The sequence below is a fragment of the Trematomus bernacchii genome, unplaced genomic scaffold (genome assembly GCF_902827165.1).
Source record: "Trematomus bernacchii unplaced genomic scaffold, fTreBer1.1, whole genome shotgun sequence".
Lineage (NCBI taxonomy): Eukaryota > Metazoa > Chordata > Actinopteri > Perciformes > Nototheniidae > Trematomus > Trematomus bernacchii.
In genome coordinates, this window is record NW_022988024.1 from 522,284 (window position 1) to 535,775 (window position 13,492).

Here is a 13,492-nt window from a genome sequence, read left to right on the forward strand (position 1 = left end):
TTAAAGTACTTAATAGACAGCGTTGTTTTTTAATTCATGAAAAAAAAGAACATATCTGCAATCACATCACTGTGTGGTTGTTCCGTTTTGTCTTGGTTGATTGTTTTATCCGCCAGAGTTGTACTGAGATCAGCCTAAAGACTTTGTGCCCCTAGTGTAACTTTATAGAAAGACCATGACAATGTACCTCAATCAGAGCCACTCCAAGGCAGATACCCAGAACGACCCCGAGGTTGGTGAGCAGCCAGCTCTCCACGCTGGCAGCACAACCCTGAAGGTGAGTAATCAGAAGACCGAAGAATGAATACATGAAGAACACAATCATGTAACAGTAAACAGGAAACTAATGTAACCTTTAGAAATAGAAAAACAGTGTTTACCGTGTCGTATACGGGCCAGTCGGGCGTCTGAGCCTCACAGAAGCTGCTGTCGGAGAAGTTCCCGGTGGAGGCCGAGATGTTCTGGCAGGAGCAGGGAAACAGCAGTTGGGAGCTGTTGACGATCACCATGTTCCCGCTCCAGTCCAGACGGCTGCTCCAGCCACAGCACTCCATCTATACACACAGAAATACACTAGTCAACTAGAATGCTCATATATATGTTGTTTTGATCATACCTTTAATGCCATTTCTACTCAGCTTTAGTTACTTTATTTAGAAATTAGGTTTTTGCACACCTTCTGTGTCATACAAGACAATTCAGCCAACATACTAGCCACAAGTCAATTATTACCGGTATTACAGCCCCTTAATGACTTGAAGGTTTATAGTTTTTTAATTGATCAATTAAATTAAGGAAAATGTTTCAATGATAAGATTTTTTTTTTTTTAAATGAACTTATCCTTTAAGTGGCCTTATTCAGAGGTCACCTGAATTCTGCAGTTTTGTGGTCAGTAGTAAAAGATGAGTTAATGGGTTTTGCTGTTCAAATGCGTTTTTTCCCTTTTGTGTGTTTTTCTTTTTGAGTCTCCAATACATTTTCATTAGTCTGTTGATTTTAATATTTTTGCTACAGTATGTGTGTGGCACTTAAGAGAACATTTTGATATTCTTTTTTTTTTTTAATTATTATTAATTTTCATCCATAAATCTATTGTAAGTTGAGGCCTGTGTATCCAGATATATCTTTGAATAACAGGAACACTTCTTTCTGTACTTTAGTTTGTATTAATCTGTCATGATATAAAATCCTTTTGACAAAAAGAGATAGGATTATAGGACAAAAAGAGCATCTTGAATCGAAGCCTGGATCAGTTTTTCCAACTCACATTCCTCTGGATGAAGTCCCAGGCCTGCTCCGTGGTCGAGTTGTTGCCAGGGTAGTTCTTCAGCACCTCGGCCACGACCTTTGACATCTCTTCATTTAACTGAAACGAAACAATTATGTTCATAAAATAAACGTGTGAAGAGGCAAAAATCAGCTTGAGCTTGCTTGATCTGAAGCAAAATACTTTTGCTATTCACCGTTTATAGTTTGTTTCATTATATATTTCTGTCTTGTTTTTCCCCCCTAGTTATTTGGACTGTTCAATAGTGATGCTTGTTTTATGATAGAATAAAATCAAACAATTTATCCTGTAGCTGCAGGTCATGAATGTTCTGAAAAAAGATCTTAAGAAAAAAGTGAAACTTCTGGAGTTCCCTGGTAAATCCAAAGTCACTATAAAATGCATATTATTGCATACAAGAGGGGTGAAGACTTGCAAAATGTTTGATTAAAATATAAATAAATGTTGAGTTAAAGTAAATAAATACATTGTTCCCACTGTAAACATACTGAGAGCAAGACATAAGATAGATTCAACTCTCATGTCTTTCTGTTAAATATGGAGCTACATCTTGCGGCAAGCTAGTTTACAGTACATAGCCAAACAGCTAACATGGCTGTCTCCAAAGGTAACAAAACCTGCTTTCAAGCACCTTTAAAGCTCAGAAGCTAACATGTTATATCTTGTTTGTTTAATCTGTGTGTAAAACAACTTATTTTAAAGAGCCAAGCTTTTATATTTACTGTAGAAAACATAAGTGGTATCGATCTCCCACTCAGAGTTAGACATTAAGATATCACTTTCATGTCTTCCTGTTAAATATGAAGCTACATCTTGCAGCTAGCTAGCTTAGCTTAGCATAACCAGCACTGGCTGTAGCTTCACATTTAACGTATAAACATGAGTGCTATCAACTTTCTTGTCTAATTCTCAAAAATAAAAAAATAATCAATAGTTCTTAGTTACTGTCTTTTAGGTTTAAGTAATTTTAACAAAAACAGCAGCATTACTTAACAAAGAGGGAATTTTCTGGGTGTTTAACAATACTAAAATGGCTTATAGATCAGATTCTTGTTTGACTTGTGTTTCTCAACAATCCGATTTTATTTGCATGTCTTGATTTGTTAACTCAAACATAAGCTGTGAATTCTTGTGGTAAAGAATTTGACATCCAGATCTGTGAAATCTGAATCTTTAGGATATACAGAAACATTTCAATCAGAAGCCAAATACAGCAGCACCTTTAAATGTATCACATTATCCAAATTGCTGCACACCAGACACAGAAAATCTGAGAGTAATTGTTGATTAAATCTCTAATCCAAGAATGTTGAGACACTCAAGGTCTCCAGCGAACACATGCTGAAAAAGCAGATATACTCTTTTTCAGCAAGTGGAGGTTTTGCCTGGGATTCTTTTTGGCAGAAAAACGCTTCCAACAAACGTTCAGATACAATAAACAGAGATCTGCCTGCACTCCCAAGAACCAAATTCCTCCTTTTTGTAGCATTTTTATTGGAGTCAGATGATTTATGCCTCGGGAAATTTGTATCAGCAAGCTTCTGAGATTTTCTTGCAGCTTTCGAATCATAAATTTGCACATCATTATTTTAGGTTTCCATATGTGTGGGTCAGAAACTATAAAGTCCCTGCCCAGCTGGCGTAAGTCGAACAGTTTGAATCATATTCGCAAAAAAACGTTCATAGAGCCTTCTCAATCACAATTGGGAGTAAAAAAACTACGAGAATGAATGAAGAATTAAATTAAAATGTACACAGCACAGCTGCCATATGATGAGGATATTCGTCACTGGAAGAGCTTAAAATTAAGATTTTTATTTGATGTGATGTTACAAAAACATTATTTTACATTTTAAGCACTTGTTAAAGCTATTAGATAGATCTGAGTTTCACGATTGTAATTACAACCTGGATGTTGACATAAACGGTACTTATGAGTTGAAACTGGTAATTATGGTAATTTGTATGATATGAGCCCAGCATAAAGTCTTGTCTCAGGGAAACACAGATGTTTTGCGTTAGAGTTCATTACTGTCCATTTAAACATCGAAGTCTGAAGTAGTGAGCAGAGAAAAAGTGTGCACAAAATCCTCTTGCTATTACAGTGCTGCTCTATACAATGAATGTACTAACAACAACTATTTACAAAGGACCACAGGTTAAACATTATTTCATGGACCAGGCCCGCCGTGTCAGTTGCAGTACGTGCCAAACTGAAGCCAACAGAACTCTTTAAGAGGCAGATAAATGTTGTTTGGCCTTGTGATGGAAACAAGCAGACAAGAAATAATAATCTCTGCAGATAAACATGTTATGAACTGCTTCTTCTTTGGACATCATCCAACTGGGTCAAATGGGATCGAGAACTCATCAGCAAACATATAAAAGGTTTTACTTAGAAATGATTATGGTATTAAGTCACAAAAGCAAAAATAATGAGGCCAATACACGTAAAACGCATTTAAATTCAAAAGTTACATTAATCCCTTTTCTGCTCATCTGTACAATTTCTCAGATTAAAACACCAGAGGGCGACGTAACACGAAGGCATCAGTTTCAATTCAAGTTGTCTGGTGTCCCATGACCACATGTCACTCTCAGTTACAGCTGAATATTTGTGGGAGGCGTACAATACATTTCTAATCACAGCATGTGTTGTTTTTAAGTGACACACATAGTTCTGCTTGTTATGACACATCGTGGGTGTGGACACATAATAAGAAGATGAAGGTGTGTTATCTCCGCTCTGCAGAGAAGGTGATCGGCTGCAATCGGCCATCCCTCCATGACCTGCATGCCTCCAGGTCCCTGAGGCGGGCAGGGAAGATAGTGGCCGACCCCTCCCACCCTGGACACAAACTGTTCACCCCCCTCCCCTCTGGCAGGAGGCTGCGCTCCATCAGGACCAAAACCTCTCGCCACCTGAACAGTTTCTTCCCCTCCGCTACCGGCCTCTTAAACAAGGCCCGGCCCCCCCCACTGACACTTTACCTCAGCCACATCATAGACTCTATATGCATTACATTAATGCACACAATGCTCAAATACTGCTTACTGCACATATTCTTATTTCATACTCTATATTCTATAATTCACTGCAAATTACTGCTTTATTTTATTGCCATTTAACTATATTTGATTACAGTGTCCTTAAAGATTTTTTGTTTTATATTTTATGTATGCACCATGACATCAAGTCAAATTCCTCGTATGTGTGAACCTACCTGGCAATAAACCCGTTTCTGATTGTGAAAGTGTGCTGCAACCCTTCTCATTCCACTAGTCGGAATCACCTCAACTAACAAATGAAAACAAGGGGGAAACTCCCATGAAGCTGTCGGAGTGGTGCAGGAATGAGTCCTAAAAAACTAGATAACTAGAAATTATTTGGCATTTTACCACTTCCTGTTCGCACGCCTCTTTTTAACTTTTTTGTTTGAGGTTGTAGCTATATGCCCAAAATAAGGTCTGTGGTTGACAAATCTTAACCGATTTTCACGTTATGTTGTACAACATAAAGTATGTCAGTAAATACCCGACTTGTGAATGTGCAAAACTTTAAGACTAAAAGAGATTACTAAACGTCACGTCGAACATTTGCCACCTTTAGCTTAGCAGTGGTGACATGAAGGCATGCAACAGTTACGTTAGATTTTTACTTCTGCTGATTGCATTTACACTTCAGAAATCACAAAGCGTTTTAGTATCATGCGTTTGCCACTGAGCCAGAGTCCTGCATCGGGTCGGGTACCCGCGGGTGTTGCATAATACATATATTAAAATAAGTTAATTTAATGTTTAAATCCTCAGACTTCTCCCGCGCGGGACCGCGCATAATCATAACCTCTGCACCGCATCAATCTGCTGCTGAGCGCGCCACATTCTAAATGGCTGAGGTGAAGGCGAAGCTCTCTTAAGAAGAATACAGCATTGTCAATAACTCTTCCTCAAGAGCGAAATCCAACGACTGGGAGGCTTTTGGTGTCATCCTAGATGGAGAAAATAACCAGGTCATATTATGAAATTATTAACATCCCACACTTTTTGAGCCAAATAAGCAACTGCGTGTGTTAATAATTGCATGTCTTCACTGCTCATAGGATATGCGGGTTCGGGTCGGTTTGCGGATCTTGTGCCGACGGGTCGGGTCGGTTTGCGGAACTAATTGGCAATATGTGCGGGTAGCGGGGCGGGTTCGGGTCTTGAGAATCAGACTGAGCTAATTCTCTGTAAAATTCTAAAATCCATTTGAAAAATGCAATTGCTATTTTGGCGTGGTAGCACTTGGGATGCTAACTTCAGGGTTGGCCTTCAAAAATACGTCATCACTGCACCACTCAATGAAATCTAGCACAGAGGAAGAGGAAGTGACATCACTCACCGTCTCCTTCTGGAAGTAGATGAGGGCGCCGGCTGCTACCTGAGCGATGAGGATCAGCAGGAGGCAGGTGAAGTACTGCGGAGAGACAGCAGATGGTAAACTCATGTGAAACATCTGAGTGGTAAAACATGTTGGCGCAGTAGGAGCCCCGTAAAACCTTTAAAAAAAAAGAGATCTTACTGGCAACAAACCAACTATAAATGTACCAACTTCAAAGTGGTGTGTGTGTGCATGCATATTGAAGCCTGGCAACTCAGTAACTACATTTTGTAATAGTTGTATTCTTTGCTGTATACATGGTAAAAAGTTATGTACTCTATGAGCCTCCTGTTAGGATTAAGATACTTGTTCAGGCTTTTATTTGGAATAAAAACTCATCTTGAGCTTCCTGTTAGGATTAAGATTCTTTCTGGGGCTTTTATTTTGAAAGTCCGCTGGAATACTTGAAAACTCATGAAGTTAGGCAGAGAGCTGTTTTTGGTCCTTTAGGAGAAGTTAGTCCAACTACTTACACAATAAATCTTCCACTAGCACATCGCCTGTCTCAGGCCCAATCCCAAACCGCCCCCTACACACTACCCCTCCGTTTGCGCGGAGGGTCCGCCACATTAAGTGCTGTTCCAAACCAACGAGTGTCGAGCGGTGTGGAGTGGGTTATCAAGCCCTCAGACAGCGAGTCTGCAGCGGTGCTGACTGGAGACCGGTCTCTACCTGACCGGAGTCACGCTGTGTGTGTCCGTCAGGAAACACGCTGTTTACAAGTAGTTCCAGCAAACATCCACTGATAAATTGCGATGTTAACAACCTCATGATAACCTCATATGTTTTTTAACTTCGGATCATAGGCTACCTGTGTTTAGTCAAGAAAAAGGTAAATGTGTGCATTTTATTATAAAGTTGTGTATATTTACAGATTGTTGCAAAAACTAAGAAGCTTATAAAAATCAGGTTTAAAACTAAAAGAGCTTTACAGAAAAAGTAACACAATTAAAGATGTTTGGAGTTTTATTTGAGTTCTTAATTTAAATTGTTGGTCTAAGAGATGCTGATTTGAAACCGTTGTTACATACAGTTACGGCATTTCCTGTTTCTGCCGGAGAGAGGGGAGGCCGTCCCAATGCGGTGCGCTGTATTTATACCCTTAACCCTTAATGGAGGGAACTTCATTCAGCTGCGAGTGTGGCTACAGATGGAGTTCACTCCGTCACGGAGGGGTAGGGTCGAGGGAGTGGTTTGGGATTGGGCCTCACTCATCATGTTTAAATGATCAGAGCGTACATACATTCAGACATGTGTAGAAGTGTCACTCACCAGGCCGAGCAGACAGCGGATCTCGTAAATGGCCCCCAGGCAGCCGAGGAAGCCCATGAGCATGGAGAAGGCCCCAACGCCAATCAGGATGTAGCAGGCCGCCTTCACAGATGTGGAGTTACCTGCGTGGACAGAAGGTATATGTTATTGTTTGGGAACTGAAGGGTTGCCGGTTCAAGCCCCAGTTGGATCAAGTACAGAGTTATTTTGGTAGGTGGAGAGGTGCCGGTTCACCTCCTGGTACTAGGTACCGAACCATTGGGCGACCCGTGGCTCTGTTTGTTCATGTGTACCTGTGTATATTTCAGGCCTATTTGTAATCTGATGTAAAACAAATGAGTAAAAAATTGAAATTAGAAGAAGCAGAATAGATTACTGCAACTGTAAGATGTTTCTCGACCAATAGGACATTTAACAATTTTCTTTTTTCAGTAGTTTCTGATACAACGACTATTAAATCAAGAAAGCAATTGCCAGAATCTCATCAATGAAAATAACAGTGAGTTGTAGCCCTAATACTGACAAGAGGAAAACTCTCAGTTGAGTGTGGACAAAAAGGAGTGTTTTCTGAAGAGTGTGCACTTCAGCATTGGCAAACAAAGGCGTCTGTGTGCCACATCACTGTCTACACAACAGTCCCACATAGAGGATCCAGAAGTGGGAATCAACTCGTTCATGTCATCGAGTTTAAGTCCAGACGTCTGCCAAGAGCTCAGTTCAGAGCTAAAAACAGACTCCATGTCAACAACCTGGGACAAATTACATGCAACTTCAAAATGGGGATTGGGAAGCACCGTGATACAAAGTATGGCAAAAAGTGCTTTAAATATATACAGAGTTTGACAGCAAAATACTTATGAGGTTTGAATTAATGTCATCTCATTTGACGGTCTTTAAAATGAATTTTTCAATTATATAGGAGTCTACAACACAATCAGAAACATTGACTAGATGTGACATCAACCCAATAGAGTGGTGCAGTGACGAGTCCTAAGACCCGGAAGGGAGTTAGCATTTTACCACTACCGGTTCCCTCGTCTCAGAGTCAATGGGATTTCTCCATAGGATTTTGGAAAATAGCTGGAAATAAGGTCTGTGGTTGACACAAATTTAAGAGACAAATCACGTTTTGTTCTACGACATTAAATACATACAAGAGTTGACGTGTCTGAAAAACGATTGTTGTTAACAAGTGGCTGAATAGGACTACAGAAGTTGTCGAGGACGTTGTACGTCATTACGCCAAACACGTAAACACTCCTGCTAAGTTAGTTTGCCCTGTTCTGCTTGAAAGCAAGTACCTGCCTCCTGCAAACTGTTCAAACAAAAGCTTCAACTTGTACAATTTTAAATCTGTATTTTTGAATATCGATCTTAAGTTGGCGTGACGTTGAAGTCGTGCGACTCTGCTGTAGTTCGTTTATAGCATAACGTTAGCATTTTGCTTCTGGCGATTAGATTTATGATTAGAAAATTATAAAAGTAGGGTAGACATGTGGATATTATCCGGCTGAACAATACGTGCATTTATCTAACAGGTTCGTTTTACACAGACCTTATTTCGAGCTATTTTCCAAAATCCTATGGAGAAATCCCATTGCTTTTTTGTTGAGGGAACCCATGCGCAGCTTATTTCCGGGTAAATACGTCATCCCTGCACCGCTATATTAGCTATAAAACAAGATCAGCGGCTGTGTCATGTTTGACAACATGATTTCGACCCAATACACAAGTCTCTGGTTCATTTCTGCAAGTTTGTAGATTTCAGACGAGCACTTCCATACAGCAACATGTGTGATGATCAAAAACAAAGGAAATGAAAAGCGTTCGTCTGCAGCGCTCCATTTATAACAAGTTACCAGGGCCCAAAGAAACGCAGGGAGCTCAAATAAGAATTCAGCTACACTCCAAAACCCTGGGTCGCAATTTGATGAGCACCCTTTATTGATGGAGCATAACTCATCAAAAACAGAGCCAGTTTCAAATGATTCATAACAGAAATACAGAATCTGCTACTGCAGTGGAGAACGTATTGTCACTCAAAAAGGTTGTGAACAAGAAGCGTGTAGAAGTCTGCCAATGAGCCGTTTTAAAGACAAGCCCCCCTCCTCCTTGCTGGGTCCTTGTGGCCTCAAGCCATCATGGGATACCCCCGGGGGATCAGTGAACCAGGGCATGCTGCTCCAACGCAAGCCAACGAGAAAAGAGGGAAGTTTATGATGGAAAATTAGGCTACAGGGAGAGGGGGGGGGCAGTCAATTAAACCTGTGTGTGTGTTATATGCTCTTACAGACAGGTTCATGTGTTTAGGGTCCCTATGGATAGACTACCTGTGCAGTTCTATAGCCTACAAAATGCTGAGTCAACATTTACAAATACTCATGTTGATGCCGTTTTCAGCGAATTCTTACCAAACTGAAGCAGTCCCTTTTAAGATTTCCTGCCTAAAATGACGATTAATTAAGAAGCCCATTCTTTCTCAAAGACTGTTTAAACAATTCAATATAAAATAAATACTTTATATTTGTCACAGTATACCAAAAGAAATTTCCTGGAGTACTGTACTTAAATATTATATTTTACTTGATTTACTTTGATTATTTCCATTTTCTGCTAATTTATACTTCGAATCTACTATATCTCAAATAAATAAAAAAACTACTATGGTTTTTGGAGTTTTCCCTTTCCTCTAGTGTGTTATATAGGTTTTTGTGCATGTAACGCAGTTGACCAATCAGAGCAGACTGGGCTCTGGTTTCAGACAGAGGGTGAAAAGAGGTGTTGCAACACAGGTAGTATGAGAAAAATAAAGAGCTTTTTGAACATTAATGTAAACATGTCACAGTCGAGGCACAACATACAAATATGAACCTGAAAATGAGCATAAAACGTCCTCTTACTGAATGTTTTAATGAAATCCTCACGTAAAAAGTATAATAATATATCATATTAATTCCCTCTGAAATGTAGTGGATTAGAAGTACAAAGCGATACAAAATCGAAACACTCTTAAGTTACTACTTAACTTAATACTTTATTACATTTCAACCAATAATGGAATGGCTTCAGTCACAAGTGTTCCTCGAGGTCTCCCTGCTCCACATGAAGTAATGTTTACAACGTGTTCTATCCCATCAAACTGGATAATTTCAAACGTGTTGAGGCAGGAATGATGTGTGGTTGTGACTCAGCGCTGTCTTTGTACGATCAGCTGGTTCCAGCAGCACCAGGCTGAGCATTGATTCACTTGTGATGAGCAGTGACGCCGCTCTTAGAAAATGTTTCATCGAGCATCAATACTCCTCGTTTATGTGTGAACACAAAGCTAAACTGTGCACTGTACTTTATCCATGTGCTCTGATGGTTAGTGTCGTATGACCACAACCCCGATAAAATGCCTGGACTATTTGACTGACCGTAGTGTGTGTGTGTGTGTGTGTGTGTGTGTGTGTGTGTGTGTGTGTGTGTGTGTGTGTGTGTGTGTGTGTGTGTGTGTGTGTGTGTGTGTGTGTGTGTGTGTGTGTGTGTGTGTGTGTGTGTGTGTGTGTGTGTGTTGAGTAAGGCGGTGAGCGCACTGGGCTGATGTGATGCATGCTGATGCTGGACGGAGCAGAAAGAGCCCAGTGTCTGAGGGGACGACACCTGCAGAGAGCCCACGAGGACGGGAGACAAATGTCCTCAGTGGCGCTGGCTTGTTCTGAAAGCGCACGCATGCACACACACACACACACACTACACACACACACAGTCTCTCTCTGACAATTGCTCAATGTCTGTCTCTATATTTCTGCATCGACACTTCTTCAGTGGTGTCTGAGACTTTCTGTTTTGCTCACACTGGTCGTCTCTTTCTCACTGTTACTGTTTGCAGAGTTTAGAATTAACGGAATAGTTCAACATTTTTTGGAGTTAAGGACACAGTCAGTGTACAATGGTTTTAGTTTGTTAAATGTAACCATATACATTTACTCAAGTACTGTACTAAAGTATAATTTTGACATTTGTACTTATTTGTATTTCCATTCTATGCAAGTTGATGGGGAGAGAATACGTTTCCTCTTGATTCACTATAGTCATCTTAAAGTTGTAGTTACTTAAAGTTAGATTTTTAAACACAAAAAAAACATGAAGTTTATAAAATCAGTACGAAGTATTATTTGATAATGGTTTAGTAATTTTTCCTACAGAAAACACTGTATTGATAAAGCTTCTCAAATTGGCTGATTTTCTTAATAGTCAAAACCGTTGTAGTGCATTAGTATTAATGTTAGGGTAATTCCTGTGACTTTAAAAAAAAAATAAATCAATCAATCAGAAAACTAATCCATATTGAAAAAAAGTAGGTAACATTTGTATAAGCCTCTTCTTAACGAACTACAACAGTTCAATCCTTTCATATGAATCAATGAGTAATAATAATCCTAGGATATAATAAACAATGATATGACATTTTCAAGTTATACTGAATTGCTCCTGAATTCAGATAACTCCTTTTTATCACTTATCTCAGAAAACATGACTTCCTATGTAATTGTATATGTACTTAAATATTTTCAAAAACAAACAATCTAGTGATTAATGGAGAAATATTCATTAATTAATAGTAAAAGGGAGGAACGCTGGGATTTAAGCCTTTGCACACCATTTACATTCACAAAAACCTAGATAACACAATACAGGAAAGGGAAAACCCGAAAAAGCATAATAGGCACCCTTTAAGTACTTTAAATTAAGTAAAGAATCTAAATACACAAACCCGTCTAAAGCTCACTATATTATTTTTATTAAGCAAATGAATAAGTGTGTTCCCTAAATGTCAAATGAGCTCTTTATGTCAGATGTCTTTGAACACTCAGTAACAGGAGAGTAATTGAAGCCACGAGGAGAGGATACGGAGGAGGACCAAGACAGAGGGAAAGATTTGTGGCTTGAAGGAATTTCTTTTTTTAAACACAGTCCAGAGAAGCAGACAGACAAACGTGGAGGAAATCTGCTGGACACTTGTTTTTAACTCAACAGCCTCAACACACCAGTGAACACACAGAGACCCCAACTTTATGGGGACACCTACACATGTTGGCCTCTTTGGAGACCAAGTCAGAAGGGATAACTGCATGAAAAACAGCAATATAGATCGATGCATAGGCTGGACAGTGGAAGAGGAGAAGTTTTGGTTAGCCTCCAACAGATGGATGTTGTCTGTGTGGAAAGTTATTCGGTCTAAAAGCGACACAAACGTATCGCTTCTGTCGAAGTGCTGTGTGGAGGACTGTTAGAAAAGGGAAACATATAAATTGTCTTTTAAAGAGTCCTGAAACTTTTATAAATATCCATCATTCTGACAATTCTTATTGTGTAGAAATTCTATAAGATGAAACATCTTTAATAAGAAGTTATTGCGATATTAAATATTACACAACTGGAAACATGTTCAAATGTGACCCTGTGTCTTTAAATCCCAAATCATCCAAATGATACGATACCAGATTTAGATAAAAATTCATGGAGAAGCCTTTTATGATTTTTACTTTCCGTTTTCCGTCCTAGGTCTCAGATTGTTGTTGGAGTTGTTGTATACAATTTTACTTGTACATGTTACAACTTTATTTCAAAGTACAACTTTCAAAACTATTTGAGGATTAAGTTTCCAAAAACGACTGCTTCTAAAGGATCCGTCTGACGCATCTCTAGGCAAAGGCTTTTCAAAATCCTTTGTATACATTACAGTGCTGTACACAGGTTATAGTGCTGTGCAGTATTAAAGGTTTGTCTAGACGTCATAGTTCAACAGTTCACACTAATAACAGGTGAAGTTTTCAACAACTCCCGCCTGTTTCCCTTCTGTCTCACAATTATAGGGCCTGATTTGCCCTTTTAAGAGAGTGACAGTTGAAAGGGGTAGATAGAGGGGAAGACACGTGTAAAAGGCACCACTGGTTGGATTAAAACCTGCTATTGCCTCAGCTGATACTGAGCCGCCAGCTCTAACCGCTGAGATATAATTTATCCTATCCCAACTCCCAAGAACAGACAATAACTGCAGCGATAACTTGAACAAACGTGCAAAAAAAAAAAGAGTCACGTCACACGAAGTAAACGTGGTAGATCATCATCAGGAGAATGAAGGAGGAACTCACTCAGGACGACGATGAAGCTCTGATTGTCCAGCAGGAGCCACAGCCCGAAGCCCATGATGACGACCCCACACAGCTGGAGAACAAGCACACACACACACGCACACACACACACACACACACACACACACACACACACACACACACACAGGTCAGCCATAAACAATGCTTCAGACATGCTGCAAACGAGCACATTTCAACAGTAACAGATTAAGTGCAATTCACAGTTTTTTATACTGGTGAGCTATATTTGTTCTGGTGTATCAGAGTTTCTTCTTTCAGATTTTTGCAGGAATGCTGAACCATGATCACTGTATTTGTCACCTTCAAATGTGTTTCTCTTCATCTAACATCTCACTGTGGCTACCTTGCTGCCA

At 39.6% G+C, this 13,492-nt stretch overlaps 1 protein-coding gene across 1 annotated transcript in view; it reads right to left on the reverse strand.

Annotated features, from left to right (window-relative positions):
* LOC117472257 (CD82 antigen-like) overlaps positions 1 to 13,492 on the reverse strand; it is a 29,197-nt gene that overhangs the window by 1,449 nt on the left and 14,256 nt on the right. The window contains exons 3-8 of the mRNA XM_034117433.1: positions 13,119 to 13,191; positions 6,982 to 7,103; positions 5,671 to 5,745; positions 1,269 to 1,367; positions 381 to 554; positions 188 to 271 (exon numbers count right to left, since the gene is read on the reverse strand). Coding sequence (XP_033973324.1) covers positions 188 to 271; positions 381 to 554; positions 1,269 to 1,367; positions 5,671 to 5,745; positions 6,982 to 7,103; positions 13,119 to 13,191 — 627 coding nt within the window. The remainder of the gene's footprint in view (positions 1 to 187; positions 272 to 380; positions 555 to 1,268; positions 1,368 to 5,670; positions 5,746 to 6,981; positions 7,104 to 13,118; positions 13,192 to 13,492) is intronic.